At 36.1% G+C, this 27,114-nt stretch overlaps 3 protein-coding genes and 1 pseudogene across 4 annotated transcripts; 3 read left to right on the forward strand and 1 right to left on the reverse strand.

The window, feature by feature from the left end:
• Positions 1 to 228: 228 nt before the first annotated feature.
• LOC147398943 (uncharacterized) lies at positions 229 to 6,028 on the forward strand. Its single transcript, XM_086448317.1, has 15 exons — positions 229 to 717; positions 874 to 971; positions 1,066 to 1,166; positions 1,291 to 1,369; positions 1,565 to 1,625; positions 1,788 to 1,834; positions 1,899 to 1,991; positions 2,120 to 2,210; positions 2,813 to 2,864; positions 3,969 to 4,085; positions 4,203 to 4,350; positions 5,092 to 5,184; positions 5,270 to 5,338; positions 5,554 to 5,596; positions 5,702 to 6,028. The coding sequence occupies exons 1-15, from the start codon at positions 660 to 662 to the stop codon at positions 5,800 to 5,802; spliced, it is 1,251 nt and encodes a 416-aa protein (XP_086304443.1). The 5' UTR covers positions 229 to 659; the 3' UTR covers positions 5,803 to 6,028.
• A 3,332-nt stretch (positions 6,029 to 9,360) lies between these two features.
• Positions 9,361 to 16,273, reverse strand: GMII (golgi alpha-mannosidase II). Its single transcript, XM_086448315.1, has 4 exons — positions 15,664 to 16,273; positions 14,811 to 14,960; positions 14,202 to 14,234; positions 9,361 to 12,616 (listed from the first exon to the last, which is right to left on the reverse strand). Exons 2-4 carry the CDS (start codon positions 14,928 to 14,930, stop codon positions 9,872 to 9,874), a joined length of 2,898 nt encoding a protein of 965 aa, XP_086304441.1. The 5' UTR covers positions 14,931 to 14,960; positions 15,664 to 16,273; the 3' UTR covers positions 9,361 to 9,871.
• Positions 16,274 to 19,766: 3,493 nt separating this feature from the next.
• Positions 19,767 to 24,691, forward strand: LOC147398945 (non-functional NADPH-dependent codeinone reductase 2-like). The gene is made up of 4 exons (XM_086448318.1): positions 19,767 to 20,193; positions 22,559 to 22,802; positions 22,892 to 23,071; positions 24,290 to 24,691. The coding sequence occupies exons 1-4, from the start codon at positions 19,877 to 19,879 to the stop codon at positions 24,512 to 24,514; spliced, it is 966 nt and encodes a 321-aa protein (XP_086304444.1). The 5' UTR covers positions 19,767 to 19,876; the 3' UTR covers positions 24,515 to 24,691.
• A 92-nt stretch (positions 24,692 to 24,783) lies between these two features.
• LOC147398946 (non-functional NADPH-dependent codeinone reductase 2-like) lies at positions 24,784 to 26,536 on the forward strand (annotated as a pseudogene). The gene is made up of 4 exons (XR_015180075.1): positions 24,784 to 25,241; positions 25,367 to 25,604; positions 25,772 to 25,957; positions 26,065 to 26,536. The product of XR_015180075.1 is annotated as a non-functional NADPH-dependent codeinone reductase 2-like (transcript).
• The last annotated feature ends 578 nt before the right edge of the window (positions 26,537 to 27,114 follow it).

A 27,114-nucleotide genomic window follows, 5' to 3' on the forward strand; every position in this document is an offset into this window, starting at 1 on the left:
TCAGTAAGGTTATCATGTAATTTGGTTATTCGATTAAAATTTCTCAAGATTACTACATGTTGCTTGTTCGAGAAATATCTTCCACAGGGATTTATGAAAATCATAGACCAGATAGTCAGTTTTCATCAAAAGATTTGAAGTTGTTGAAGGCGAGGTAGGTTGTGGACAGGGGTCGTGATGGAGGTATTCCAGTCATTTTATTATTAGTCTCATGTAGAAGATAAGGGTCAAGGGGGTGTGAGCTGTTTGTAAACACAGGGGGGTATGTGGTATGCCAAATATTTACTAAAACCCGGATGGATGTATGTATAATCTTTCGCTACCGACACGCAACTCCTCAACCAGCTTTATTAGATGTTATTAGTTTGATCATCCCTGTTGGTTACGAGATCGCGATACAGAGGTTCTTGGTTTTTCACTTTTTCTGCTTCTCTCCCTCTCTTTGCTTGTCTGCATTACTGGAAAATTAGGGTTTTATGATCAATTGTCCTTTCAGCATTATGAATTTGAATTATTGGTGTGGTTTCGAGTTTCGACAGAAGTGACAATTGTTGGGATTCTTCTCTGATTCATTCCAATTTCACTCTTGTAGAGTGATTGTAATACTGAAAGGTTAGGGTTTTACTGTTTTGGAGATCTAGGGTTTGTTTTGGTTAGAGATGGGGAGCTCGGAAGAGAAGGTAGTTGCTGTGATCATGGTGGGCGGACCGACTAAAGGTATGATTTTGCTTCAGATTTCTTGGGATTAGTTTCAGTTCTTGAAATTTCTGACACTTTGATTGAGTAATTGAGATTTTTCTTCAAGTTTTTGTGTGTGTGTGTGTGTGTGTGTGTGTGTGTGTGTGTGCATAATTAAGTCTCTGAATGTTGCAGGAACTCGTTTTCGACCCCTATCGTTAAATATACCTAAGCCATTATTCCCTTTGGCAGGGCAGCCAATGGTTCATCATCCGATTTCTGCGTGCAAAAGGGTATATTTGTCGATACCTCTTAAAGATTTATGATTTTGAGATCAATTTGTGTTCTTTATTACTGTATAATTGAGATTACTGTTGACTCTTTTAGATTCCCAACTTAGTACAAATCTATCTCATTGGATTCTATGAGGAGCGGGAATTCGCTCTGTACGTCTCTTCTATCTCTAATGAGCTCAAAATCCCAGTCAGGTAACAACACATTACATTCCCCCATTCATACTTATGCCTTTTTATCTCAAATTTGCCTTTAGTGGTTGAAGATAAAGATATAGAGAACAGTTCAAACACTTGAATCTTGTTGATGATGTTCTAGATACTTGAGAGAAGACAAGCCACATGGTTCAGCTGGTGGACTTTACAACTTCAGAGATCTTATCATGGAAGAGAACCCGGTTTGAAACTTTGGCTTCTCTGTTTTATTTATATTTGTAAAATTGAAATAAAAATGGGTTTTTGTCTAAGCAGCCTCAATCTTTGAGATAAGCCCCTTCAATTTATTGGACTTACTTTCTTATATTAATGGTACATTTTTATTCGTATTTCAATTCGAAGTGTTAATTTGTTTTTTGTTTTTTTGGTTTTATCAGTCACACATCTTCTTGCTGAATTGTGATGTTTGCTGCAGTTTTCCGCTCCCAAATATGATTGGTGGGTCTCTTCTCTCATCGATGATTTAATACTCCTTTACTTAATTAATCTCTTTCTATTTATATGGGTTATAGATCCACAAAGCATTAGTTATTTTATAATTGAATTATTTTCCTTAGTTACACACGCATGACTTTCTGCTCCTATCCTTCACATTTGCAGAGGCCCATAGAAGATATGGTGGGATGGGAACAATCTTAGTAATCAAGGTGGGTAAGCACATGCATTCCACTTCTTTTCACCATGCTCGTGTTTATACTTTTTTCTGTGTAGGTTTCTGCTGAGTCAGCAAACCAGTTTGGCGAGTTGGTGGCTGATCCAATCACCAATGAACTGTTACATTACACAGAGAAACCCGAGACTTTTGTATGTATAATAATATCAGAAAATCAAATAGTGTTTATCATAGGCTTCAGTTGGATAACTTTAGGTGTGGGTTCTGACATTCCTTTTTTTTCTGTTTCCTTGTTTGCTTTTGTTGATGGGTTATGCAGGTGAGTGATCTGATAAACTGTGGTGTGTACATCTTTACTCCGGGAATTTTTACTGCCATTCAGGATGTTTCTGCACAACGGAAAGACAGAGGTTAGTAACTAGAGGCCTTTGTCAGTAGGGTGCTGAGATATGTGTAAGATTAAAATTCATCATCTCTTCATCATAATTGTCATAATTTGTGCAAACATTATCTTTTTTGCATTATCAAGTAAATGAATTTATCTGCATGTGCATTAGGTTTTCTGTAATAACATGTCCATCAGGTTTTATTCATGTTAGACATCGGCATGCATATCCATATCTGAGTTATGAGGTTACCAAAACCCATTAAACATCGCAATTTAAAAGCTTTGGACTCTCTAGACTGACCTATTATAGATTCCAAACAGTTGTTCTATGCAACAACAAAATCTTTAGTTTTAGATTAACATGAAATACTTTTGTAAGCCAAGTGCTAAGTTGGTTTTAATTATCATTATGGTGTAATTGAAGTACTCTATCATGAAACTTGGTGGTGATTGGAACATTTATTTGATTCTCCCCTTATTTTTGGCTTTCATCTGATACACTAATCAATTTTAGTATTGTACTGTTGGCATTTGGGATGATACGTCTATAAAGTCAATTGTTTCATATTTCAAGACATAAATAATCAGGTTTGGTAGATATCTGAACTTTTTTCTTATATGCAGCAAATCTTCGTCGTGTATCTAGCTTTGAAGCTCTCCAGTCGTCGGCAACAAAGTATGACGTTTCTAGTTTTGAACTTTTCAATTCCTAAATTCTGGGTTATTTTGCTTTTGAATCTTAACATGACACAAAGTCACAAATAATTGCTTAGCAAGGATGCAATATATTTGAAAAGGATGTTATATATTTAGGCCTTTTGTTTCCTTTCCTAGATTTTACTAGTGGAATCAGAAATTTAAACTTATATGTAGCTAAGGATGTTATTGGGTAAACTATATTGTTAGAAAAAATTCTCTAATGCAAGTGCAAGATATAGGACTTTAGAAATAATGAACTTTCTTTATTCTTTATTTTTCATGGTGAAATGGTATTTTTTTTTTTTAAGTAATGTGCCAAGTTCAAATGGGTTACTATCACTTGTAAACTCTTGTTGATGTAGTCTTGAATATTATTTGCCAATTGAATTAATATTTTACCATTGTGACAAACTACTCATGCACATATAACAAAAACAGCCTTTTATCATTATTATTTTAAATGCATTTAAAACACATCTTGTACCTCTAACAATTAAAACACTTTTTTTTTTAAAGTCATGTTTTTTTTTTTTTTTTTCAAGTTACTTTTTTTTTTCCCCGTTTTAAACGTGTTTTTTACATATTAAACAATTTTTTCAGGAAAAAAAAACCCTAAACATTTTCTTTGTAGACTTATAGTTGTTTGTGATTTTATTCATGAATGTTTTTTAATGTGGGATTTGATACATAATAGAATTTGGTGATAATATCTTCTTGTTATGGTTTTTCATTTTTTTCAATAGTGTATTATTTTAAACAAAAGATATGTTGATGAGTAACTTTTTTTTTTTTTTTTGGCATCATAACATGTATAATTATGTTTGAGAACATGTTATATTGAAATAAAGAATAGATGTCTCTTATGATTATTAGATATATACATTTTTCATGATTTTTAATATACTTTTTTATTTTTTATGTTTCATCATTTTTTTCCTGTTTTCAATGTTTTTTCCGAAGTTTTCCCTTACCATTTTAAACCCGTACTTTTGACTTTGTGACTATGCTCATGCACTGGTTGATTGTTATTAGAAGCTTAGCTTTCTCTTAACTTCCATGAGGATATATGTTATTGCAACAGGACACTTCCTTCAGATTTTGTAAGATTGGATCAAGATATCCTATCACCTCTTGCTGGGAAGAAGCAGCTTTATACGTATGAGACACTAGATTTTTGGCAACAAATTAAGACTCCAGGGTAGACCAATTTTACTTGATTCTTTATTTTATTTTATTTTCTTTCTTTCTTACTTTTCTTATCTTGCATGAACTTTGGACCATAACACAATCCATATATTTATGTTTTGAATTGCAGAATGTCTTTGAAATGTTCTGCATTGTATCTTGCACAATTCCGATTCACCTCTCCTCATCTTCTGGCAAATGGGGATGGCACAAGGAACGCTACCATTACTGGTGATGTTTTTGTTCATCCATCGGCAAAAGTGCATCCAACTGCAAAGGTAGTCTGATTTAATCTCACATCATCTTTAGTATGTTGAAGTTTATTTTCAAAGTAACCAATTCGGATTTCTCAACCAACTGACACAAAGCTATTGACCAACTTAAATCAGCCTAAACAGCACCAGCATATATTCATCCCCAAGTTTCACTTGTCATTGCATCAAAATTGCCCCAATACGTGACTGGTGATAATGGATTCAGGGTTCCCTGTAATAGGTGGTTGGGATGTGCAACGTTTCCTAACTGAAACCAATACGTATCAGGCATTGGCAATGTGTTTCAGTATTGCCCAAAATTTATACCATGGCCGCTATTAATATTTCAAACAGTTCATGTTGCATAATTTGGGAATCAAGTATATATTGTAGATATTGGATGTGTTAAATAATTCCTTATTCCATTTCCCATATGCCATTCTCATGATTATTTTGGATTTCTTTTGTAATTCAATTTGCAATGCCATTTTCAGATTCGTGGATGTTTTACTAACCCAACATAATGTTGGATCCTAACTAGTTAGTAATGCATATATGCATAATGTACAACATTTATTAGGGCACTGGTTTGCATATGATACTGGAGTGATCCTGATTTGTATGTAGGATCAACAATCTTTTAGCCCGGTTTATTATTATTATTTTTTTAATAAATAAATGCAATAAGTATTGGAAGTAGTTGAGATGACCTTTGGCCCTGTTTATTCTGCCTTCTCAAATGATTTATCTTATGTATTGTTACAGATTGGTCCCAATGTCTCAATTTCTGCAAATGCTCGTGTAGCAGCTGGTGCAAGGCTCATCAGTTGCATCATCCTAGATGATGTTGAGATCAAGGTATGGTGCCGACTCAAGGATAAGAAATTCATGAAAGCTTGTATCTGAGCCTGATCGGTATATGGTTTTTTTACCCCCTTGACAGGAAAATGCAGTTGTTATACATTCTATTGTTGGGTGGAAGTCGTCTATCGGGAAATGGTCTCGTGTCCAGGCAAGTCTCTTTTTTTTTTTTTTTTTTCCTTTCAAGCCAACTTCAGCAGTAAAATCAGAAGCAAAACTTTATCACTAAAGATAGGAATTATTAACAAAGAGAGGAGGTAAATAGTTCATTGTACAAATAGTCTATCGGGAAATGGTCTTGTGTCCAGGCATGTCATCGTTGTCCAATTGATGTCGGTTAACCTTCTCATTTTTCAATTGTTTCAGGCTGAAGGAGACTACAATGCAAAACTTGGGATTACTATCCTCGGTACTTCACTCTGATTTCTCAATTATTTTTTCTACTGTTCTACTATCTTTTTTGTTCAAAGAGAAAAGTCCAATATCCATATTTAACTAACAATTTTTATTCCAGGGGAAGCTGTGACTGTTGAAGATGAAGTTGTGGTTATTAACAGTATTATTCTTCCAAATAAGACCCTCAACGTCAGTGTACAAGACGAAATCATTCTATAACTAGGAAAGTGAGATTCCAGATAAGGCCTCCTTGCCACCGGGTGCATTTTTTTTTTCTCCCTTTTATTTTATTTGTTTCTGATTCATTATATATTATTATAGTTTTCTATTTATAATTGCATCCAGATAAAACAGTTTTGCAACTCATCTAGGGTTATTTGAGATGGAAAATTGCTCATTTGTAACTTGATATCTCCAAAATAATCAGAAAACATGACTTTATTTACATTTGTCACTTTGTGTATGTAGGAATGGTATTTCATGCATTGTTAAACAGGATAGTTTACACCTTTAATCATGCATATTTTGCTCAAATCTTGTACTGCAGTGTGGTTTAAACCATCATGCTCGCCATCCATTGGTCCAGAGTCCAGAACATTAAGTTCGCAACAAGTCTTCTATGGTAACCGTTCTTAAAAACCATAAATGTCAGAGAAAATACGCTATGATTCCTGCCTAACCAAATGGATCTGTTGCACCGACATTTATCATAGCATCATCATCATCAAGGCCTTATTTCATAGATTCAGGATTGTCAAAATGAATCTTGTTCCCTCATTTCACTCTTTCCGAAGCCACGTGGGTTGGTATTGGAAACATTTTCATATCTGGTTTCTCTCTCCATCCACATTCTTTTGGGTCTTATTCTCACTCTTTTATTGCCTTTTAACTTGAATATTTCATCTAGCGTGGACTAAAGACAGCATTACCAAAGTTGTTTTGGTTGTAAGAGTAAAAAAAAATGAAAATAAGAGATCGATAAAAAAAAAATGAAAATAAGAGATAGATAAACTCCGATTCATACTTTCTGCAAGTTCACAACCCCAATCCTGCATTTTTATTTGTGTTCAAGGTGGGTAATTGTGAGCGAGTCGCATTTTTCAGGCAAAATGATGTAACAGAAGTGGGTAAAAATGTTTTTTTCCCCCCTAAAAATTGGTCTTTTCTGACAGATTTTTTTGAAGCAGACAAACAGTCCTTAAAGAACTAGTTTTAGATAAATCAGTTTTTGTGGAATAATATCTGCCGTACTCACTACCTGTTGTTGACAGGGAAAATTGGGCCCTACCATTTAACTTATTGGACCCTCAGATCTCTAGGTCTAAAACCCAGTTGATCCATCACAACCGTCAAAGATAATAATACGAGGATATACCATTTGAAAAACTTTTAACATACATCTTCCCTTTTATAAGAATACATGCTGTAGTAAAGGATACCAACTCTAGGGCAAGGTTTTAAAACTCGTTTCGACATCTCATCTGTGAATTAGACCGAGTTGTCTCTGATGAGTTTTCCAATACGTTTTAGATGTCTTGTTCAACAATGAGAAAAATAAACGTTAAGTTTTAAATCTAGTCCGATACATTGCCTTGTCTGTACGCCTCGTTGCTGGGTGATATAGAGATGACTCAGGCAATATGTCTCGATCTCATACGAGTTTTGAAACCAATGTCTAGGAGGGTGTCGATGGCAACTCTTATTTTTCAATATATTATTTCCTTTTATAACAAAACTTCTTGTAGAAAAGGATATACAATTTGAAAAACTTAAAAAGTATAGTTTTCAAATTAACATACATTCAGGTCCAGCTTGGATCCATGGAGGGACCCATATCCAAGTCTGGTCAAGAGACATTAACCAATTTTCGATTCAATTTTTTTATTCAAATCTATTTCAAGGATCCAAACCCTCTAAATTCGTTTTTTGGATGTTGGGTCAAGTTCGGCACAACTTTTCCCTTGGAGCGACCTAGTGACCAAATCTTGTTGTTTGCTTTGGACATTTAACTCAGCAAGGTAGATTAAAAAAGTAGACAGAATTTTCTTCGAGAATCTTATTATTTCTTCCTCTCCCCGCAGAGGCCATTTTTCAATAAATTTTCTTTGTGTATATTTTAAAGGAAAATGCTGAAGTAACATTAAAGTTGACATCGATTCTCACATTACTGATGTGGATGTATGTACGGAACCATGAATTCTTGTCATCGAGATACAAGTGAAGAGCACCTATGGCTATGTGTGCACCTCCACATCAGTAATGTGAGAATCGACGTCAATATTAATGTTACTTCAGCACTGACTCTAGTTTTAATGGTCTATTAAGGCTGTAATGAATTTATTTACACAGTATGCTAGTTATTAGTGGTTAGGAATTATAGGTGAAGGATGATTTTGAGCCCCTAGAGCACGGTCAACACTTGCATAGACTTTAGCCAACTTAACAAGCCGTTTGATATCGAGTCAGACCTCTCAATCGTTTTGATATTATTTGGAACTAGGTTGACAAAAATTGGCATTTAGAACAATAAGATCCTTTTCAAAATTTTCTTTTCTTCAACATTCAATTCCCAAAGTATAAGGTAGGGTTTTTAAGGAGGTAGAAGATGATAGACTCCAACGAATAATTACCTAGGCCAAAGTTTGTTACTGTGTAAACGTTGATCTTAATATCATAATTAAGGCTATTTAGGGCCTAATTAAATATTATGGAACCCAAATCCTTGTTTGAACAACATCGATTTATTTTCACCCTTATAAATATATGGAAGAGAAGACAGAATCACTTTTTACTCCATTTGGATCAACGAAGGGAAATGAAGAGAAAAGAAGAAAATAAAAAGTAATTTGTTCTCATATCTTACTTAGTCTGTGACAAAATTAAGTAATTGTATCTCTTACTTTCTCTGCATTTCTCTTTATCAACTTCTCTCATCTCCTCACTCAACTTCTCAAATACTATAAATAGAGATGTCCAAATCACCATAAATATTGGAGGGGGCATGTCCTCAATTTGTAAACATAGGGGTATCTCAAATATTCACCAAAAATTAAAGGGACGTGATATTGATTTGCAAAGCAAAGGGTGTCTCAAATGTCATGATTGAAAAACACAGCTTGTATATCAAATATTAACCAAATATGGGGGTTCTAATCAACCCAAAAGATTGAATGGCGTGGGGGCAAATTCAAATTATATCAAACTATACATAGGGGTTCATGTCATTTTAAAATTCTTGTGGAGGCAAATTGTCACCACTGTACATCCACCCCTGGTCAAGAGACATTGAACTACTTTCGATTCATGTTTTATTCTAATCTACTTCAAGGATCCAAACTCGCTATATTCAATTTTTGGATTTTGAGTCAAGCTCGACACATTTTTCCCTCCTAGGGGCGACTTATTGACCAAATCTTATTGTTTGCTCTTGACATTTAACTCACCAAAGTAGAGAGAATTTTATTGGTTCCAGAATCTTATTGTTTCTTTTTCTTCCAAGGGGGTGACTCAATGGCAATTTAAGATCCAATAAGCAATCTGTAAGTTGAGTTCGATACCCAGTATGTCCTCAGGACCACTCACCCACGAGTGCAGACCCTCACTTACCCAATGCGTGTGATGTGCAGGCGTTGCGTTGCATGTGCCCGATGCCTTGGCTCCAGCCCTGACTCTTCTAGTCCCCTAGTCAGATGTAAGTTCAAACAACCCATCATTAAAAAGCCTACACCAGTTATTCTAATGACCGAGTCTGTAGAGAACCATCATAAAAAATTAATCTAAGCCTCAAAGGAATAATTCACATCACAATGATACCAAGTATAATTGTTCACAACCACATCTATCATTCAGTGTGATGAATTACACGTTTAACAAAGCATATAAACAACTCGAGAAAACTTGATTAAATATTAAGATCTTACCCAGCTTCTTGAGGGGGAAGCAAAATACTAAGAAAAATGGAACACATCACACAAACTAATTTAAGTCGAATCCTACAAAACCTCGTAAATTTTTTCCTACATCAAGTGTAACCACTAACCATAAATCATTTGACCAAGTCCCACGGCCTCTACAAGCACTCAAACCTGTTACAGTTTAAATTTGGTCAGATTCAATTATACAACAGGATGTAGTTTGCTCCTCTTGATCTTCAATAATGAAGTAACTTCATCATTGGCGTCACTAATATCACACTTCCATTGGAAGATCGAAATAAGGGTACTAACCCAACAAACAGAATTTCGAATTGGTTATTTTTGCACGCACTCAAAGGTTATACGCTTCATATTCAATTACGATGCTTCAACTCCAATTTGTATGCCTGAATTTCCATAGGAGATATGAGTACATGACCCTCTTGTGCAGCATCTCCCATATGCTCAGTATACCCAAGTTTCTCTGTGTCATCATGCAAGAGATTTAACGAAGTAGCTCTTGCAACCGAGACTGTGAGGTTCTGAAAGATGTAGAACAAATTAACAGTTTCATCGGCTATACTTGAGCATTGGGTCCCTCCCTTTCGACAGTAAGCAAAATCCCACTGTCGCCTATGTAAGATTAAGACAAATCTGGGCTCTTCAATGGGTTGTTGCTGAGAATATTTTACGAGGCGCGGAACCTTGAAGCCAACAATATGCAAGTCACATGGTAAGGAAGCCGTTAAAGGAGAGAGGAATCTAGGTGGTGGCTTCACAGATGTTTCTTGGGGTTTCTTGGCAATGAACACATGCATCGGATAGTTCAAGTGGGCCCCTACACGATGGGAAAGAAGGGATGGGTTCAAGGGCAGGGCAGTCAAAACAGGATTTGTAGTAGAGGAGATATTGGACTCTCCAAGAATGTGAAAGATTACGTTCATAGGACGGTTATCCAAGACACCTTGTCCAAGACCACGCCCATCATCTCTGAGCAAACGACGATCCAGCATAATCTCCAGCCAACCATTTTTAAGGCTTGCCACACCTAATGACTGCCGAGAATGGACAGAAAATCGATGGCCATTTGAACTCTGCATGAAAGCAAGGGAGGGCATTGGGTAGTAATTTCCCTGAAGAGGGATCTTATCATATGTCTCTCTCCGACTCATCTGAAAGCCATTTAAATCTGAATAAAAAACCCTTTTGTTGTCAAGATCTGTCTTGAATCTGACTATCAATTCCTTGTCGTTGAAGTCATGCCCAAGCAGCTCAACATGGTATTCTTTCTCAATGAGAAACTCCTGTATAGTGTTCTTTCCATTATAAATACGAGTGCTATGCGAGATGGGGGTTTTGTACCATGCTGTCTTCGGATGAGAGTAGAATTCTTGCATCAAAGGGCCCTCGGATATCACTATCAGCCCACCAGCTTGCGAAATAGGCTGAGCTTCACCGTTGGGTTTGAATAGATAGGCCCCACTTCCCCAGCTAGAGTACATACCTATTTCTTCTCCAACAATGGTTTCTATGCCATCTTTATGGCTTATTTTTTGTAACAAACCAAGCTTGACATCAAAGGTAAGTGTTTGATGTTGGTTCCTCACTTCTGCCGTGTCTCCTCCAAGTTTTGAGCAAGCGTATGGAGTAGGACATGGTAGTGGATTAGAAGAATCTGCGAAAATTTTCAATTTCACAGGTTCGGCTTTATCACATCCAACAAACCCATTAGCTATGTAATAGGTTTGTAAACCCATGGCAGGAATCGAAGCTTGCCAGTAAAGACGATGTCTTCCTGTAAATATCTTGCCTTTTTCGTGTTGCCACTCGGGAGAAACTTGGCTTTTCACACATGACCAATTTGAATCTAGCACAGTTACGTTTGGCCTGTTAACAATAACCATCACAATTTCATCTCTTGTTTGCTCCAATGGATTAAAGAAAACCACCGAATGTGCACTTCCTTCAGGAGCATTGATTGCTCTATGTACCGGTTGAACATCATACCTCGACCTTAACTGCTCTGGTTCAAACATGGATGGACTCTGATCCAATTTCTCATGACGGAAACCCAATAGTACTTCAACAGCCTTGGACATAAAAAATTGAAGATCTTGTAGAGAAGTGTGCATCCGAGTTCCATAGTCCTCGACTACGTGATCCTTAGCAGTACCTGTTACCCCATCGTGGTGCTGAAAGAGGGCTAGATTCCTTCTTGCAGCTGTCAACTTGTACGTGAAACTAGTGGGGAACTTTTCACATGTTGACTTTTGACAATACCCTAGCAATAATGCGATCATCATTTCTGATGCACGTAGTGTCTGCTCAAGTACACGATCGACTGCTTTGAAGAATGGCCTAGAAACATAGTATCCACTCCAGTAATCCTGTTGTCGATCAGCATACGTAAAGAAATCACCCGATAACGAGGGAAACCCCCCAACCTGCCCAGAGCCAACCTCACCCGGAAGGGAATAATTTATTCTTTCGGCCTCCTCACGAAGGGCTTGGAAGTAGTCTTCAAGGGTACCAAACTTGGCTTCAGCGTTCATATCGGAATTAGAATTAATATGATCAAATAACAACTGATAATTTCTAAACTGTGCCTCTGCTTCTTCGATGCTGACGTAACGAAAATCATCTCCTAGAGGAACAAGAAGCGTGTTTGTTCTGTATAGTGTTGACTTTTTCCTGTACTGATCTAATAGCTTTGATGCTCGCTCCCTCACATTGTCTTGGTTAGTTTCGACGGGATGTTGTCCCCAAGGGCATAGTTCATAAACAAAGCTACGCATTCGAGCAAAATCAAATTGACAGCAAATAGCAGGCTCGGGACCACAAGTATGTGGAACATCGTAGGAATAGAATGGCATCATATGGACAAAAATGTCAGTACTTTCCTCAACATCCCAGCTCTGTCTCCATATGTATTCCAAATTTTTCTTGAGTGCTAGCTCCTTCTTTAGTTCATAGTGGGTCCTCTGTATAAGCATATTCTCAAAGCCCATGCGTCGGAGTAGATATGCCATGGTAGCCGAGTAACCAAATGGATCTATTGCCCAAGCATTTTTGGGAACAACCCCAATGGTGTCATTTAACCACATATTGCCCTCCGTAATCTGATACATAAGACGCAAGGAGATAAGAGTCGAACGTTAAAGACATGCACATACTTTAAAAAAAAAATTAAGAACATTTTTAACTAACAGATAGGAAGACATAATAGCAAGAACACCTACTTGACAAATTAACTAAAATGCAAATTAAATGCATGATAAATAATTTTCTTAGTGTACAAGACATCCACAGATGGATTTCGGTCAGCCTAAAAGATTTTCAGTACTACCATTTCCAAACTCTAGCCAAAACCCTTCACAATAATCACCCACATAACAATGACAAGATATTTGGAGGATTTTTTGTCGTGTTGGGAATGTGTACACATTATGCATCCATGTCGACACATCGTGACATGTACGGCAGTTTGTGATAATGATTTTCAATATAAAACAAGCTTCTATACAAGAGATGGTGTGGTCCATCCTCCATAAACTAATTTATTAAGTTGCTTAACACAATTATAAAGTGCTTTGGAGTCCAAGCACTTTATAATAAAAAGGGCCAAGGCATAGTATGTGGACTACATCTTTATTGACACAAATAACAGGGAACGATAAAAATAGAGGGCTAGAAAATTCCAGGAAACAATCATTTTCGCTACCTTGGTCCTTGGTTGTATTATCCATAAAGATGGGGAGGTTGAGGAGGAGTGAGGTTCATAGAATTAGAGTTGTAGGCAAAAGCGGATTGTATCTTCTAGAATGCTAAGTAACTAGCGTATCACAATTCAATCAACTTAGAAATGAAACACTCATGAAAATGAATGTTACTGAGATCAGGGTGCTTAGATGGGTAAGTGGAAAGATTAAAAAGGATAAAATTAGAATTTAAACACTCATATTAAAATAAATTAATATCAATAGATGATAAAATAAGGAAAAGTTGATTGAGATGGTTTTGGTCATGAGCAATGAAAATCAATAATAGTCTTGGTTAGAAGGAAGACCAAAAAGGAAGTGGATTGAGATAGTGAGAGCAGATAAAAACACACGTGAATCACAAAACACTTCAGAAAAAAAATTAAAAGAAGGAAATTCTTTCAACCGAATTTGAATTTTTGGGGTAAGGGTTCGATGATGATGAGTATTCCACTACTATAATATATTTCTTTTCTTGCCGAATATAAAGTTTATTAAAGAAGAGAGAGATTCACTATGTATGTGTCCTTTGGAGTGGTATAACCTCTACTTATCAAGTGTTTGGTAGTAAGAATATTATCCAAAGCAGCGGTCCACATGAGAAATCCAGTTAAAATGAAATAGAGGTTTTCCAACTCATCTTAGTTGGAAATAAATAGAGCACTTTCTTAGTAATCCCCCTACAGAAAGAATTACTGAGAATATACCATTCAGTTCACTTCCAAACTCTCTTATTTGAGTTTGAAGAGGGGGAGTAAGTGCTACTAATCCTGTCCAGAAGGGCCTCCATGATGACAGACCAAAAAAGATTAAAATCCACAATAAGACTATTCAATATCAATTATCTGGCAAATAAAAAAGAAAATTAAAAAAAAAAAAAAATGAAACAGAAATCAAGAAACTAGGTATAACAATAATAATCATAGAAAATGCTATCCCACAATACCTGCTCTATGATGGCAAAATAATGTGAGTTTGCCTGCATAAAAGTGAACATAGATTAATGAGACAAGCTTCCACAAAATACTTTCAATAAGATTAATTTAGATACACTAATGCCTACATATTACAAGGGCAATCAAATCCCATTTTTTCTTCTTAAAACGCATGACATAAGCTGATTAAAGCCAATAACACAAATCCTATTTCAGAAAATGTTACAAATTAGTTGAAACCAACAGTACAAGCATTCATTTGTTTTGGTTTCACTTGATAAAATACCAAATTTAAGTGGAAATCTAAATCCATTGTCATCTCATGCTAACATTGTAGAGTCCGATTGGAATCTTCTAATGGATGATGTATCCGACATTTTTTTTTTTTCAGAATGGAACATAGTAATAAGTCTGACTGTCTGACCTAATATGATATCGACATTATAAAAATCAAGATCACTCTTGTAAAAGAAAAGTACATAAATTAATGACTTTCAAATACCTGATCATATATTCATAGAGTAGGTTTAACGTTCTTCCAAAATTTAACTTTTTGGAGCTTCAGCTGTGATCTCAAAAAGTACATGAAAGAATATAAATAAACACATGCATGCAATTACCTCATCATTCATCACCCAACCACCTCCAACAATTTCTAACTGCCCATTCTTAACTAAGTTGATGAAAGATTCCTTTTTAGTATCTGAGGCATCTCTCCACCATCTCTCCAAATATGACATCTCTTCCCATATGAACTTACGGCGAACATCCTACAAATTCAGGTTCAAACAATTCTCAGAAACCTCAAAATTCAATTTATTTTATAACCAATCATGCAAAACAAGACCCAAATTCCGCATTGATTCCCTTTGCCAGGAATCAGTGATTGTAACCCACTGCAAAACATATACAAAGTAACTTTACATTTTTCTTATCATTCCTATAAATTAAAAAATAAAAAATTAAAAAATCTGCCCATTATTCAAGAGCATAATTATAAACCATCTACATGTGTATGTGCACGTGTGTTCTTCTATAAATAAATAATAATAAAAAGATCAAACTGAATCTGAAAAAAAAAAAAAAAAAAGCATCCATTTCCCACTATAAGAATTAATCAATTTCAAGATGATTCGTCAAAAAATCAAACAAGATTCAGATAAATTCCCACAATAAGAAAACTAATCAATTTTAAGATGATTCATCAAAAAAGTAAACGAAATTCAGATAAATTCAATCTTAAAAAACAAAGTCAAAGTCAAAATAAAAATAAAACTCACTTCCTGATAACACTTGATTAATCAAATTTAAAAACCCAACAAAATTAGATAGAAATCAAACATAAAACCAAAAAAAGAAACATCCAATTGCTTACAACGCTTGATTCAAGAAATTCAAGATAATTCATCAAAACCCCAACAAAATTTACCAATAAAAATAGCTCCTTTACCCCCAAATTAAGCTCATTTTCACCTTTGAAAGGCTCTCCACAATGGTATCCAATATATGTCGCGACTGCCGATCGTAATACTCTTCAACAGTCTGCTTCCATCCTGGATCATTATGTGAATGTGGAACAACAAAAATCTTCAGTTTCTCCAAATCCCACTCATCTCCTTTATAATTCACTCTCCATCCTTGCTTCCAGGGCCCTCCATCGATATCCGAGAACTCGATCTTATCGTAAAGATCCTTTGTAGTGATATCTACAACAGCAGCAGAAGCAACTTCATCTCCACCATCCGACACAACGGGTTTTCGATAAACAGGTTTTCTGGGCTTATAGATGGGTGTGTGTTTTGGTTTGGATCGAGAGGAGAGGGGGTTTGGGATACCATAGCGAAAGACGACTGCGATGAAGAAGAGGAGAGAATCGAGAGACCAATAGTGAAGAAGTTAGCGAAAATGAAATCTCGAAGAGAGCTTCGACGCCTTGACTTGCGAGGGAGCTTCGATTTGGTGGTTGAGGATGGGAGGAGGGAGTGGCCCCACCCTCCTCGCCTGTTGTAAGAGGAGAAGAAGGTCATGGAGACACAGAGAACGAGAGGAGAGAGAGAGAGACAGAAATGTGTGTCTCTGTTTCTTAGGTACGAAAGGAAAGACTTGAACTAGACTTCTAAGTATTTTTGGAATTGTTTGGTTGTTGGCATATCTATGTCCAGGATAGACTAAATTCGGGATTGGTCACTTGAACACACTTATCCCTAGCAAGGAAGAGTTAACCCTGACATTAGTTTTAGAGAGCTTCCATTACCATTAAAAACTTTTTAAAATCTCACAGTAATTAATGAACTTAATAATGATCATGATTTTAAAACTCATTTTGATGTCTCGTTCATGAACGACACCAAGTCGTCTCGAACGAGTTTTTCAATACATTTGAGATGTCTCATTCAACAATGAAAAAAATGAACGTATGGTTTTAAGTCTCGTCTGATACATTGACTTGTCAATCCATCTTACCCATGCCTAATACCTAAATGACTCGGACAATACATCTTAGTCTTGGACAAGTTTTGAAATCATGATTATGATACATCCAATGAATATATATATATATATAAGCCACTTAAAGTCTTTTTTCCCTTCCCACTCCCTTGTGTCCCTATTCCTAATCCTCACATCCCTTTTCTTCGTTAAATTTCTCATATCCTTTCTTCCCATTTCTTTCCAATAATACACTTTTTAAATGCTGCCCATGGGGATGCACTGAGGAATATTATATAATAATGTTTAAGTGGGAAAGAGATGATGTATAAAATAAGATAGATTCGATATTAATCATTCTTTTGAAATCTATTATTATCTAAAATAATTATAAAGTTAGGTAGAATTGGTTAAAAATAATTAAGAAACATAATGGCCATTAGAAAAGAAAAATACACATTTTAGTTTTTAAATAATTTCTTAGAGGAAAAGGCTTGGAATGTCTCCTCTACATGCCATGTGGCCCCTCGTCCCCTCCTATGTTTTCAAATTGAAGGCATTATCCCTTTCCCACAATCTTCTCTTATAAACTAATGAAAAAAATTTATAAAAAAACCTTCCATTAATTTTTCTTTTTCAAAATGAGTCATCTTCAACTTCTAAGAAGACCGACGGAGGTCCAACGAGGCATGTCATTGAAAACATAAGGATGGATCTCAAATATTCATGAAAACGTGGAGGGATCACTTACAAGAAACCACGTGTCACCCACTAGGGTTGTGGCAAGATGTTAAGACATTAGCAAGGCTTGCCCATGATCATGGATCATGGGTTTGAACCTCCAAAGCCTCTTGACTTAGCTGGCAAAGGGGCTTTGTGGTCGGACAAATGCTTTGTGGACTAGTCTGTGTTGGACAAGACCCAATGGACTATGAACTGGGCTCAAGCCTAGATACGTTATCATGGGCCTAAATAATTTTATAATAATTGGTTAAATGATGTGCGACTAACATTCTTGTGATTGCTTTGTCTTCATTTGGACCTTCTTTCCAATGTGTTTTAATATGTTTGGATTGAGAGAAGAGAAACTCAATGAGTCATGTTGAATTGACCTCATTTTGCACTTTCATCACATTGACGCGTGCATAGATCTATAGATGCTTTTTATTGGTATCTCAATGAAAAAAATCTATGATTCATATACACTTCCATGTCAAGAAAGTGTGAAATGAGGTAAATCTTTGAACTCATTGCAGCATGAATAGTGATAATCTGACTACCCTATGTGGCACACTCAATCGACTCTCCTGATAGATATACGGTTCTCGAGCTTGTCACGTCAGGAGAGTAGATTGAGTGTGCCATTTGGGTTAATTAGATTATCATGACTCTTTCAACGTTATTCATCTCAAATATACACCAAAACATCAAGGGGTCACGTGTACTTTGTTGGAAATATGAAGCCACGTGTCATGTAATGGGGAGGTGCCTTCAAAATTTTGATGAAGTGGGCAGTAGGGGTACACATTGGATCGATCTAAACCAAGAACCAAATCGAATCAAACTAGTTATGGGTGGTTTGGTTTGGTTTTATATAAAGTCGGTTCGGTTCTAAGTAAAAATTTTAAAAAACCGATTAATTTGGTTCAATTTTCGATTTAGGGATGTCCTAGAACCGAACCAAAATAAATATAGGGGACAAGTTGACAATTGAGTACAAAACATAATAAATAAATTTATTTTATTATAATGAGTACCACTTTAAAGCAGTAAGCTCCTTCAAAATTATGAAAGAACCCTTTTATTAAATGACACATGATGTCTTAAATTTATTTCAGTCACTTAGATTTTTGTCAAAATTATAATACCTCATAGGAAATGCCACATGTAATTCAGTGGAAAATGTTTCATCAACTTTTTGATACAATAAATCCGTTTAAAATTTTTTCGTCACTCAATCAATGACACAACTATATTTAAATTAAATGAGAATTTTATGTCAAATCAATAATTAAATTGATCAAGAGTCTTACTACCCTTATTAACTTAGTGAGGAAACAATATCTTACCAACTCTCATCCATGGTCAATATGACCTCGAGATGCATTCTATTAGTAAGGCTAATCAAACTCTTTGAAACCAAATTAAAAAATAATAATTTTATTCAATCAGAATCATCCTCTTTATCCTTTATTCACTCCTCCTCCTCCATTGAAGCTTTCTTTCTACTTCATTTACTCCTTCACCATTGAAGATCGATTGCAAAGTTGAATAAATCAATTATATTTTGGATCGATCGAATGATTTCCATTAAAGTTTTACATCCTCGATTGAAGTTTCTTCCCCATTGAAGCTCTTACAGATGGGACGATTGAAGCTCTTCCGTACAAACTGGCCTCTTACTCTTTTTCCTTGGAGAAGTTACTCGCTCTCGAAGACTCGAATATTTCTATAAATTTTGTTGAGGAAAATAACCCTTAGTGAGAGATGTAATCCATTTGGGCTAAATAACCCATACAGACTTCCATTGAAAATGGTAATTATGATTTAGAAGAATCGAGAATCGAACCAAGGTCGATTTGGGTTGATTTGGTTATAAAAGATAATCGGTTTGATTTCGATTTTGAATTTGTAGAACTGATTATATTTGATTCAATTTCAATTTTTTTCCCAAATCTGAATCAAATTGAACCATGTGCGCACCCCTAGGGGGAAGTTCTCCTCAAAGTTGGACTCTTTTTTCACTTAGTAGTGCTTAAATTAAAGTAGAATATTGCGTACGCGGCTGACGTGGTCAGGGCACATAACTACACATCTTATTTGTGTATCCCAATGAAAATGATCTATGGTTTTATCCTCTTACCACATCAGCAGCGTATCGAACTGACTGTTATGTCACTACAGTCTTAGCCGCCTCATGTGTCATTATTATTATTTTTTTATTGTTTTGTCTTGTTATGTCACTACAGTCTTAGCCGCCTCATGTGTCATTATTCATTTATTATTTTTATTTTTTTATTTTTTTTTTTCTTGGGAGTCCATTCTCTGTATTTGGATGAAAAGATCATCTTAGTTGCCTCCTGTCATTATTCAGATTTTTTATTTGTTTGGGACCCCATCATCTGTTTTGGATCAAAAGATGCATCATGGCGTCATATCTTAATAATACATCTTAGAAAATTAAATAAAGCAAATATTTGCCTATATAAAGAGAGGAGGAAAGATTTGCAATTGCAACAGCGAAAGTAAAGGAAGGAAGATGGGTAGTGGTGGTGTTCCTGAGGTTACCCTCAACTCTGGCCATCGAATGCCTCTCATAGGCTTTGGCACGGCATCCGAATCCTTTGGTGGAACAGAATCTGTTAAGTTGGCTATACTTGATGGGATCAAGCATGGATACAGACACTTTGACACAGCTGCTCAGTATCAAACTGAGCAGATTCTGGGTGAAGCTATAGCGGAAGCGCTTCTGCTTGGGCTCATTAAATCTCGAGATGAACTCTTCATCACCTCCAAGTTATGGTGCAGTGATGCTCATCATGATCGTGTCCTCCCTGCCCTTCAGATGACTCTCAAGTAAGTCTTCTTTAAAGTTTAAGCTCGTCCAGACCGGACCGGTGGTTCGATCGGATTTTGTAGTTTCGTACAATAGAACCGACGTTATGAAATAACCTGCGGATTTTCCGAACCGGTGGTTCAGCCGTCTAACCGAGTGGAGTGAGAGCTTCCGATATTTTATTTCATTTTATTTTATTTTAATTAAGCAGGGTAAAGGCATCCTTATATATGATGCTGTTGAGACTGCTAGGAGATTTAGAGGATCCTAAACTATTTAATTTCAGTAGAACGCACATCTATCAAAAGTGTTTTTGTAGATTAAATAGTAAAAAAATGATATTTTATAATTTTAAAAACTATGCAATGTGTGTAGGAACATGAGTTAGCAATTTTGTTGATTTTTAACTAAAATGACCTTGGACATATTAAATTTAAATATAAAAGAGGGGGTGTTTTGAATCACTTCTACTCCACCTTTTATCATTAAAACAGTAAAGATAATGATTGGTGTGTTGCCGGTAGAATCTCTCTTTTTTGTTTTTTAATCCCATTTGAGTAATGCTGATGTTACCTCATTTTGCATTTTGCTGACATGGAGGTGTGTATGAACCATAAATGTTTTTCCTCGAGATACAAGTGAAAATAATCTATTGTTATGTGTATGTCTCCAGGTTAGAAAAGTGTGAAATGAGGTCACTCCAACACTACTCTTCACATTTAGAAGGGAAAAAGGAAAAAAATAAAATAAAATTTAGAGTCGTGCAGGAGCAACCTCAAGATTGGACATTATATCGCACATCTTGACATGAAAATAGATAGGAATCATATATACTTTTTCACTTGTATCTTGAGGAAAGCATCTATGGTTCCATACACTTTCATGTCAATGTGAGGTCCAATCTTGAGGTCACTTCAGCATTACTTAAAACTTTGACACACCTTTTTTTCAAATATTTTCAAGAGTCGACTCAAAACTTGGCAGATTTGGCTTTATGGGATTTCGAGTTCACTCATTCCAAAGATTTGTTTGAACCAATTTGTTGAGTCAGCTTAAAAAGCACAGTAAGAAACTCAGCTGAGTTATTCAATTATACATAATATTTGTTGTGGAGAAAAAAAGCTATTTTCTTTTAATTTAAAGTTCTTTTAAATATTTATAAATTTAATTTTTTTTTTTCTCATCCAAATCAACTCACGATTTTCCAACATGACTTAACTCGGTGGACATCCAAGCCGAATTTTAAAATTACGAATGTCAAATCTAATAATATCTTTCTATGAAAATAAAAGTTAGCCCAAATGAACACATATTTCTAGATACTTATAAAACCGCTCGCTAGCTAGGCGGACAAGTGGGAGGGGGGCCCAACCCTAGAAAGCTATGCCTTTCGAACCGAACGCAACACCTATCTACCAAATGAAGAAAATGGAACTCGCTGGGAAGATTAAGTGTGGCCTATAGAGCACATGTAACGCCCCTTAAGTGGGTTGCTTACGCAACATATCTCTCTCTAACCTTAAGCAACTCCAGTGCAAATAGGCATATCTGGTAGGCATTTTATTGTGGAGAGTCAGTTTGCTTATTCAAGGGGTCTTCAATCTTCATTCCAATCGTACTAGTCAAAATGACTCTCTACAAATTCAGCTACAGTGAAATATTTTATAACTGTCATTATTTTTTATCGTCAACAGGTAAAGAAAGAGAAACTCACTCTCTTCTTTTGTCTCTCCCACCTTCTTTTATTCCAAAATATTTCAAAGTAAAGAGCTCTAGTCCGAGTGTGTTGGAGTGCTTTCAAAGGGCTCTGATTTTGTAAAATAACAGTTGGGAGAGAATACTGAACTTGATCCAAAGTGCGTTGGAGTTGCCCTTAACTGCCCCCCGACTTATGACCTTTACACTAAATTCGTATGAACAAATCTATGAAACTCAATGTTATTAATCTCATTGCCTAGCCAAAACCAAAAAAGTAAATCAGAAGTAGTATGACCAACTTGAACAGTGTTCGGACCATGGTCCAATCAATTTGGCAAAAACATTTGTCTGATCTGAAGAGATCGCCTAGACAAGACTTACAAGTGGGGTGTATCATCTTTTAGAATTCTACTATTTGCCGAGGACACGGCTATGAACACATTTGAATTAACAGAAAAATACTTATTAGTTTAAAACACAATTGAATGGATTTCCAGGAAACGTTATGCCGATCCCAAATTTTTATGAAGGCTTTGATAATAACAATGATGGTTATGGTAATGAAGATGCACAATGTAGCTTTGAGATAGTGCTTATGAAAGATTGTAAATAATTCTCTATTTCAAATTTGGATCCTTCATCATCCATTTATATCTTTCAAACTCGTTATAATTTTTCTTTATGCAGGAATCTTCAGTTGGACTATCTTGATCTTTACCTTGTACATTGGCCATTGAGCTCAAAGCCAGGGAAGTATGAATTTCCAATACCAAAGGAAGACTTTCTTCCCATGGATTTCAAGTCTGTATGGGCAGCCATGGAAGAGTGCCAAGATCTTGGCCTCACAAAATCTATTGGAGTCAGCAATTTCTCTTGCAAGAAACTCGAACATATACTTGATATTGCAAAGATTCCTCCTGCGGTCGATCAAGCAAGTCGATTCACAACAAGTGCTTGTTTTATACTTATGATGTGATTTAGCTAGAAAATTGACTAATATGTGGTGATTATTTTTATAAGGTGGAGATGAACCCATTTTGGAACCAAAATAAGCTGATAGAGTTCTGCAAGGGCAAAGGTATCGTTGTGACCGCTTACTCTCCTTTGGGTGCAAAAGGAACCAGTTGGGGCACCAACAGAGTTATGGAATCTGAAGTGTTGAAAGAGATTGCCAACGCTAGAGGAAAGACTCTTGCTCAGGTTCATTCTTCTTTCCTTGCAATTTGTTTTTATGGTTTCAAATGACAAGTAAGTAAATACGGGATTACGATCTTTGCTCTTCCCATTGCTTCTTTGAAGGTGCTAACGTAGCTAAGTTGGTTAGACGTGAACAGTGTTGATCTTATGACCTAGGTTCAAATCACGTTAAACACACCTTCGTCGTTCAATTCCATGTCTATATTATATGCGTTGTGAGATGTCTAGTATTCTTAAGTTGTGCTTCAAGAGGCTAAATCAAGAAAGGGGCCCCAAGTCAAAAGTTCTTTGGTATTTATATGAATTTTTGACCAGGTTTTTACATAATTTTTTTGATTAGTATGTTAGGTTTCTGGCGAATGAGAGAGGTGAGAGGTTGAAGAGCTTGTAACCATTCTTTATTGTTGATAAGTGTATTGATCTCCGTCTCCTCCATTGACATAGACTATAGCCGGACCATGTAAATCTTCGTGTTTTTGTTTGATTTGATTCTTGCTTTTGCTATGCTCCCACATAATAATATGTAGTGTAAAAATTCTAGATATGGACTACTTTCTAGGAATGCTCTAGATTGGTAAAAATTTCTATAAAAAAATGAAGCAACAAAGAGAAAAGTGAAATTGCACGAACACAAGGATATACGTGATTCGGCAGTGTGCTTACGTCCATGGATCGATCAAATAAAAAAAAAAAAATTCTAATCACACCATATTCTACAAAATTACAGCCCTAGATATCTCTAGAAAAAATGAGAATAGAGAAAACATTTTCCCTTTCCCAAAAGGAAAATCCTAGACATTTCTCTGGGCCTCAACCCTTCGAGCCAAGGTCACTCCACTGTGAAAAAGGTCCCCTTTGATTTTGCCTCTTGAAATCCGCGCACAAACAAGAATACAAGACATCTTACACAACAATTTCTAGAGAATTCTATAATCAATGGATTGTCATCATGTGTTTCGAATTTTCAATCCAAACAATCCATTTCACTTCTCCACGTCTATAGAGAGGAGGCTTCTCATTCCTAACTAAACTCATAAAGTCAAGTAATCTCAAAAGAACACTAATCCAAGTAATTTCCCATGTCTTGTGTTCTTTTTTAATATCTCGATTGAGTGGGTGAATGATTTAATGAGTTACAATGAGGGATTATGCGCTCAAATGTGCATGTAAGAAATGAGAGATTAGTTTCGTGACAAAATACTCATCGTGGTACCGGTGCAGGTTTGTCTTCGATGGGAATACGAGCAAGGGGTGGGTGTGATAGTGAAAAGCTACAACAAGGAGAGGATGAAGGAGAACATCGAGATATTTGATTGGGCGTTGAAAGAGGAAGAGTCGAAAAAAATCTGCCAACTACCACAGAGTAGAGGATATCCGGGAGACGTTTTCGTCTCACCCCACGGACCATTCAAGTCTCAAGAGGAGCTCTGGGATGGAGAGATCTGATCATGATTGGTAGAGATCTGACCTCAAGATTGAACCTCACACTACGCAAGGACTAAATAATTTTAAGAGTTTGGAGTGGCCTCCAAGTTATGTAAAATAAGACATTTGATTTCATCAGTCTTCTGATATTTATTTTAATGTACAACGACTAAGAAACCGTGTTGAATTATTTGCAAATTAGGTAAGATAAAGCTAGCAAGCAATGACTTTGAAGTGGTAGAAGAGGAGAAAAAAATTACGTATTTGAATTTTTAAAATGTTTTTGAAGATTCAACTTAAGTTAAAATATTATTTCCATATCTTGACCATGATACATATAGGAGAAGTATGACTAAATGAACCAAATCTTTGCATATATAATGGGGAAACATTGAGAGTATTTGAACAACAAAAAACTAGAGTTGGGGGAGGCAGAGATGGGTTGTATTCCTACGCTGACTCTGAACTCTGGCCATATGATGCCTCTCGTGGGCTTCGGTACTGCGGCATGGCCCTATGAGGGATTATAATCCACAAAGTTGGCAATACTTGATGGTATCAGAAATGGTTATAGACACTTTGATACTGCCGCTATATACAAGACCGAGCAGCCCCTCGGTGAAGCTATAGCCGAAGCACTACACCTTGGCCTCATCAAATCTCGAGACGAGCTCTTCATAACCTCCAAGTTATGGTGTAGTGATGCTCACCATGATCGCGTCCTCCCTGCCCTTCAGATGACTCTCAAGTAAGACATATCTTTGAGATGCGATCACACGAACTTGATTTTGATGATGATAATTGCTACTAGTCGAAATTTTTGACTCACTACTTATTTATATCTTTTAAACTCATTATAACCTTTGTTTTCAGGACTCTTCATTTAGACTACCTTGATCTTTATCTTATACATTGGCCCTTTAGTGCCAAGTCAGACAAGTACCCAATTCCAAAGGAGGAGCTTCTTTCCATGGATTTCGAGTCTGTATGGGCAGCCATGGAAGTGTGCCAAGAGCTTGGACTCACAAAGTCCATTGGAGTCAGCAATTTCTCCTCCAAGAAGCTTGAACATATACTCAACATCGCAAAAATTCCTCCGGCTATCAATCAAGTGAGTTGATTTCCAACAAATATGTTTTGACATAGGCATCACAAGTGATAACAAAATGAACTCTAATGACTCTAAAACTTACAAAATACACGGTTGAGTACACAGGAGTAAAATTGTGTCAATTTATGATGGTTAGTGACGCTCAAGCCACTTTTGATGTATAACAGGTGGAGATGAACCCACTTTGGCAACAAAACAAGGTTATAGAGTTTTGTAAGGCCAGAGGTAAAGGTATCATCGTGACCGCTTATTCTCCTTTGGGAGCAAAAGGTACCATATGGGGCACCAACCGAGTAATGGAATGTGAGGTGCTGAAAGAGATTGCCAAGGCCAAAGGAAAGACTCTTCCTCAGGTTCTAATATTTCTTTTTCTTCATCCAAGTGTGCCCAATTTTTATGACTACGAATGCCAAGTCAAAAAAAAAAAAAAAAAAATTCTTATAAGTTGGTAGTGGTGCAGATTTGTCTAAGATGGGTATATGAGCAAGGAGTGAGTATGTTGGTGAAAAGCTTCAACAAGGAGAGGATGAAGGAGAACCTCGAGATATTCGATTGGGCGTTAAGCAAGGAAGAAACTAAGGAAATCAACCAGCTACAACAGAGTAGAGGACTTCTTGGAGATATTTTCATCTCAGTTGATGGGCCTTACAAGTCTGTAGAAGAGTTATGGGATGGAGAGATATGATCATAGATAGTAGCTAAACCAGTCTTATTTGTCTATCTCCTAAATGTCAAATTGTTCAAACATTTATTACTCTGGTTTTTATGTTGGATATTTAACGTTTCTTCTCATGTTTTATATCATCGCTAGCATTAAGGAAATTAAGAATCATTTTATTGTAATAAGGTGTACAATGATACACCGAATCATATCTATGGAGATTTAGATATGATAAATTAGTTAGAGATTTGAATTGATTGTGATTATTTTATCTGTTAGAATTTGTTATTAATTTCTATATAAATTCTATTAGGGTAATGTAATTATCATAAAAAATAAATCAGATCTCATTATTTCACATGGTATGAGAGTTTAATCTCTACTGAGAGATCCATCTTTTAATCCACCTTCCGCTGTCAGAGCTGGCGGACAACCACTCTATTATTTTGTTTATTAGGTTTTTCTTCGAACAGATTGTGTGTTCCCCAACCCTATTACCACTCATAGGTGAATCATTCTTTCTCAACCCAACATAGACAATCTCTAACTAGCCAAGCCAATTTGCTATTCCAATAAGCTCATGACTTATTAACTTTTATTCAAGCCCAATATTTAGATTAGGTACTTGTTGTCGCCCGTGTATCCAGCCCATTATTTATTTTGTCTTAAAATAAAAATTGTCGCTTACAAGAGTATATTTTCCAAAACTCCTCTAATTCAAAAGAGCCACTGAATCTTCTCTGATCAAGTTCATTGTGGTCCATAGAGACCCATTTTCAATTTCAATGCCCGATAGAGGTCATTGCCAATGATCGAGCTCCTTGATTTCTTTGTCCATTAGAGGCCACA

The sequence above is a fragment of the Akebia trifoliata genome, chromosome 7, assembly GCF_017979445.1.
Source record: "Akebia trifoliata isolate Shusen 1 chromosome 7, ASM1797944v1, whole genome shotgun sequence".
NCBI lineage: Eukaryota > Viridiplantae > Streptophyta > Magnoliopsida > Ranunculales > Lardizabalaceae > Akebia > Akebia trifoliata.